Source organism: Heterodontus francisci, chromosome 13 (genome assembly GCF_036365525.1).
Source record: "Heterodontus francisci isolate sHetFra1 chromosome 13, sHetFra1.hap1, whole genome shotgun sequence".
Lineage (NCBI taxonomy): Eukaryota > Metazoa > Chordata > Chondrichthyes > Heterodontiformes > Heterodontidae > Heterodontus > Heterodontus francisci.
In genome coordinates, this window is record NC_090383.1 from 105,640,742 (window position 1) to 105,646,741 (window position 6,000).

Here is a 6,000-nt window from a genome sequence, read left to right on the forward strand (position 1 = left end):
CCTCCAGCTTAGGTATTTATTCTCGAGGAGAGCCCGCAATCAAGGACCTACATTAGGATTACATTTGATAGTCTGATGATGGGGGTGCCAATAGCAGATGCTCATAGACAGTTGTTGTGCAGGGTTCAGTAGAATACTTGTAGCCCTGTTTACCGCAAGTTAGAAATGTGGGGATCTCTGTCTGTATCCACCCATTCTTCTCTTTCTCCTTTGTGGTATTGGTAATCAAGGCTAGGTCAATCAGTTTGAAGCTTTATTGTGTAAACTGATCTTCACTTCTGAATCATCATTTGGAAACTGATGGGAACCTTATCTACAACGATCTGCTGGGGTCTTTGTTGTAACTCAGCATAGAACAAAGAGCTTGTCTCTATATTGGATGTGGGCTGAAAAGCAAGCCAAGTGAGACAATCCATTTCTGGTCCTCATCAGCTTAAAAATTTATCTTGAATAAAATTAGAACACATCTGGGGGAAAGCAATTCAACTAGGATTGATTTTACATGGATCTTTGGCTAATGAGAGTTTCCAAAACCAAAGTTCGTTTTTTTCTGTATGTCACAGCATGTCTGTGGTCCTGTAAACTCTTGAACCACTAGTCAGCAGCTACATCATAACAATTTTATAAGTAGATTTCCTGAACCCCCATTTCCTACACAGTTCATTGTATAACAGGAGTGTATTTTAAACATTCTTCCATTTTCATGGATCTGAATACCTAGCCAAGATTCATTTGGATTAAAATATGCTCTCTTTCCCCTTCCTCCCCACTCCCCCCAAGTTATTGTGTACAATTTTGTTCAGTGATTCATGCTGACGCTGCCCTGTTTTATACCATGGAGTGGATTAACTACACAGTGGAGTCAGTGAGCATGAAGTTGCTCCAATTATGGCTTTAGCTTTACTGTGGATTCACCACCTTTTCAGCCGTATCAAGATTGTTGATTGTGTTGGGGAAGAGGGTATACAGGCCAGCAATACTGAAAAAAACATTGCTGGGCTCAGAGTCAGATCTCGCTCACTGCCAGACCTAAAATAGCAGATTGGTAATGAATTCCTCCACTAGGTACTGCTTGGCTTCGCTGCTGACCCTACATTTTGATGGAGGCAAGGGAATGAATCCTCTATTTTTGCTGTCTTGATTATAATTCATAATAGTTCACCTGAAGCCCCTTTGGCCCATTTTCAAGGCTCAGGGTAAGGAACTGTATAAATGCAATTCTCTGACAGCTGGAACAACAGGTCATTTATACTGCAGGGTTGCCTCCAGCTTCAGTCGTGCAAACTTTTTGTGTCAACAGGGCATTTAAGTTCAACTTGCAGAGTTTGTGTCTGTGACAAGATTAAATAAAAAGCTGCCTGACATGTTGAGTATTTCCCTCAATTTCTGTTTTTATTTCAGATTTCTAGTTTCTGCAGTATCTTGTTTTTGTATTTGTGATTAGAGATGCAAGCATTTAAGGTGCTAATATTGTGTTGAGTTGTGAAGCATTTGTTGCATTCTCGTGCTCAAGGTACTTAATTCTGTGCACCTTGGGTAAATGTTAAGCATTTTACCATCTGAGTGGGTCAGAAATGAAAACAGGACTTGGATTATAACAGGTAGGTTTATTCAAGTAACATTTTCAGATGTATCAGTTTTAAGCATCAGCATTATTTAAAAACCCAGCTGTGGTGCTGGCTGATAGCTATTTGGCAATGCAGCATTGATGAAATTTAATGCTGCTTCCTAATTGTAACTAATCCTGATGTTGTTTGTAAGAAGTGAAAGATAGATTTAAGGGACCGGGTTAGAAATAACTGTTGAATGAACAGATGAAACAGTCAAAGTGAGAATAATAAACTGGTCCTTAACTTTTTGGTGTTTCTTTTTTTGTTTTCGGCCTTTTCTGTTACAGCAACTTTACACCGACGTTATTACAGGTGAAATACAGAGTGAATTAGGTGGTGAGAAAACAACAATGGACAACTTAATTCTGGAGCTGCAAGACCTTAGCAACCAGCTGAGGAATCAATCATGAGGAAATGGAAGAAGTGATGAGATACCAGTGACGGGAGATCGTCATTCTCTGTAAAGCTGTAAGGAGTTGTTACACTAGATATATGTTAATAATCAATAAAATATTCCTTTTATACACATTGATATTAGGATGACACTTTGTCTTTTCATCTTTCTGGTATATTTTGTATTGTTCACTTTTTAAATTCAAGTGACTAAGGATTGAATTGCCTCACCAAATTTCAAACAGGGTCATCGGATTTTTTTTTTCAATGTGCTTCCTAGAAAATTCTTAAATGTAAACCGAGCAGCACAGTCCAGTCTTTACATTAAAAACACAAAGGAAACAATGAGCTTGCATTTATATAGTGTCTTATCATATCCTTAGGACATCCTAAGACACTCAGCAGTCAATGGATATCTTACCTTGAAGTTCAGACGCTGTATGTAGGCAGTGAGAGATACCACCCTTCTTAAGGTTGTGGTGTTTTGTCTCACATATAGTTGGGACATTATTAGGTTTTATTTGATTTGGGTGGGCAGTTGGGGGATTTAAGTATAGAAATCTAAATTAAATATAATGGGGATTGCACTCCAATTAGGTAACAAAGTAACCAACAAGGTCATGTAGTAACTTGAGAATCATGGCAGAGGCATGATGGAGTTACATGAGTTACCAGCCCTGCAGTGGGGTGGGGTGCTGTTGGAATTGTGTGCAAGGGGGAAAGAGTTTGCAAGCTGCCTCAACAAATTGCATTTATATAGCACTTTTAACATAGTGAAATGCCCTAAGTTGGCTGTGAGATGCAGCCTGAGCTTTTACATAAAGTGTGACAATTGAGAGGGAAGTTTGGCCTTTTGTAGAATGAGGTGTATTCAGATAGTATAGTTATATTGAATAAAGTGACTGCTTTAATGCATTAACCTAACCTCTAGCTCAGTACAACAGTTGTGTAATGTAGGAAGCTCGAGGTGAATTTAGCTTTCACGTCAGTAGTTGCTTTTCTCATGAATGTTTAGCTGAATGGGCATTAAGAATACTCTAATAACAGTCATTATAAGCAATAACAGGCATGTTACTGGAGCTTAATCCACAGATGTGTCCTGTACAGGGATTGCTATTATTTTCTTTCTGAACTCACAGGTATTTTTAGCCAATCTCTGGGGAGAGTTGGAAGTGAGGTTAAACAAATTGCTCTTAAAATGATAATCTCAAACTGTTCTGCCTTAAAAGAAATTCCATTATCACCTAATTTTGCTTAGGCAAACGCTTAGCCTAATTGACATGTGCTTGGTGGGTTAAAGATGAAATAACTCGTATTTGTAAGTGCCTTCATCGCACTAAAAAGTCTCAAAGCACTTCAGACATGTATTACTTTTAAAGGGCTATAACTATTGCCACTCAAGCAAATATAGCAGCTATTTCTGCAGTACTAATGTCCTACAAACCACAAAGCTATAATGCACAGAAGGTGGAATAGGGTAGAAATAGAACCAGATACTTCATTTGTTGCCTCAAAGCTATCTTTAGTCTAGTTAAGGAAGTCATTGAAGTCCGTGAGGTATCCTAGATCTGTCACCTTCAAGTTGACAGTTTCCTGTTTGAAGAGATTCAGTCGCTAGACATTTAGCACATGTGAAGTAATCAGTATGTCTCAGCTCAGTTCCCTCTCAAAAGTGTATATGCAGCACACGTACTGGTATCATTCTCCTGCCTTCTGGATCCTGGGGGTGGTCATTCTGAAGCTAGTAGTTATATAAATGCAATTTGTTGTGATAGCTTGCAACCTCTTTCCCCCTTGCACACAATTCCAACAGCACCCCACACCCCCTCCACCCCACTGCAGGGCTGGTAACTCATGTAACTCCATCATGCCGCTGCCATGATTCTCAAGTTACTACATGACCTTGTTGGTTACTTTGCTACCTAATTGGAGTGCAATTCCCATTATATTTAATTTGGAATTCTACGCTTATATCCCCCAACTGCCCACCCAAATCAAATGTGAAGAGATAAGAACCAGAAACTTTCACTGTAAGAGACCAAGCTCTGCTCATGGTCATGTTCTGCTTGTGGTCTTCCCTCATCCTGATATAATAACTCCTCTAACAAGAACCCATAGTTTTCTAGGCTTCAGTCAATTTCTTATCCTTTTCTCAAAGTTATTTGTTCTTGTGATGTGGGTGACACTGACAAGGCTGTATTTATTGCCACACCCAAATTTTCCCGAGACGTTGATGGTGGGCCTTCTTCAAACATTGCAGTCATTGTGCTTACAGTGTTCTCATGATGATGTGAGATCGAGAATTGAAGGATTTTAAACCAGCAACAATGGTTTTACTTGAATGCCCACAGCTTTGAGTTCAACTTATCACTAATAGCCATGTGAACTTGGATAAACATCTTTTGGAAGTCGAAATGCCCCATCAATTTTCCACAGTCGACCTGCTTTGTCACTTCCTCAAACAAGTCAAGAAGGGTTTCCCATATTATTCAGTGTTGATTGTTGTTTATTAGGTTTTGGCACAGATAGTCCTCAAGTTTACTCTGATAAAATCCATTTAAATGAATTTGAACTAAGATTTTGGTTTCTGTGCCTGTTTCATCACTGTTTTTGAAAGCAGAACACCACATTAGTCTGTTTTCATATACTGGTACCTCAGTGATGTCTAGTGACTAAAATGACCATCAATACCTCACAACTTTTCTTGCTAGTCTCAGCATTCTGGGGTAAATACCATCTAACCCTGAGGATTTATTACTTTTGAGTCATTTCAGCCTCTCTAGGACTTGCATCTCAGTTACGTCAAAGGCAACAGGATACTTTGTAAAGCAGAACAATACCATGGCAATATACTGAGCCATGGTTTTGGTATGGGTGAGCAATTGCATTTTTATATTTTTTGTGCAACAAGTTCCTGATCTGGGCCAAGCTGTACGGGGGAGAGGTGATCAGTGAAAATTGTGCACATCCTTGTAGGGACTATGGGAATAATGGAACTGAAGAGCCTTAGCAGGCAGACCACAGAATGAAATAGGAAGAGACCAGAGAAGATATCACCTGCCAAGCCCTTCAGGTATGTGGTGTGCTGAGAGTTAAAGAGCTCAATTTTTTTTTTTTTAAAAGACTGAGTGAAATTGAGGGGTTTTCATGATTCTGACTTAATGCTGCAAACTTATTCTGTGCAACAAATCTTTCAAACCTGCTGTAACACACCTTTCATCAGGATGATCCATGCAAAGTAAACTGACTGAAAAAAACAATCATTTCAAAACAGATTGCCCAACATTTACAAGTTTGTGTGTGACGCAATCACCCTATTAAGGGGGAGATATCACAGCTGAGGGTCTGGTGCTTTATGTTTCTGGAATGTCTACCCTAGAGTTTAATAGTCATTCCAGGAACGTGATGGCTCAGATTTTCACCTGTGGTACATTTTCTCCCAGCAGGTCATACTTGGTAATTAGAATTACAGAAATCCAGGAACTATATTTTTTTTTCTCTGAAAACTTGGCCAGCGTGAGTAGTGGTATAATGTAGCCTGGTTCTGTCTCTACCTCTGTGTGCGGGGAAGGCGGGAAAGGAATGTGAACAAAACACTGCTGTTCGTATTTTCTCTGGTAATAGCCAGCTTCCGTTCCACAATCAACCTATTTCTTCTCTTACTATTCTCCTTAGGAAACACGTTAGTAGAAGCTGTTTTGATTTACAGAAGTTAAATAAGAGAAAAAGCAAAAGAAATATCTCAAATCAAAATGCTGGCAACTGCATTTGGGAACAAGTTCAGTCCACGTGTAGGTTCAGTCCCCTAGTAAGGTGTCAGCCTTGCCTCGGTGGTCACACTCTTGCCTCTGAGGGAGAAGAATGAAGGATTCAAAATCCATCCCAGAGCATGTAATCTAAGCTAACACTCCTGTGAAGTACTGAGGGAGTGCTGCATTCTCTGAGGTGCTGCCTTTCTGATGAGACATTATCATCTACTGCCCCCTCGGCTGATGAA

The 6,000-nt window shown here is 39.6% G+C and overlaps 1 protein-coding gene across 1 annotated transcript in view; it reads left to right on the forward strand.

Annotated features, from left to right (window-relative positions):
• ttc27 (tetratricopeptide repeat domain 27) overlaps window positions 1–2,153 on the forward strand; it is a 209,791-nt gene extending 207,638 nt beyond the window's left edge. The window contains exon 20 of the mRNA XM_068045342.1: window positions 1,898–2,153. Coding sequence (XP_067901443.1) covers window positions 1,898–2,020 — 123 coding nt within the window. The 3' untranslated portion in view covers window positions 2,021–2,153. The remainder of the gene's footprint in view (window positions 1–1,897) is intronic.
• The last annotated feature ends 3,847 nt before the right edge of the window (window positions 2,154–6,000 follow it).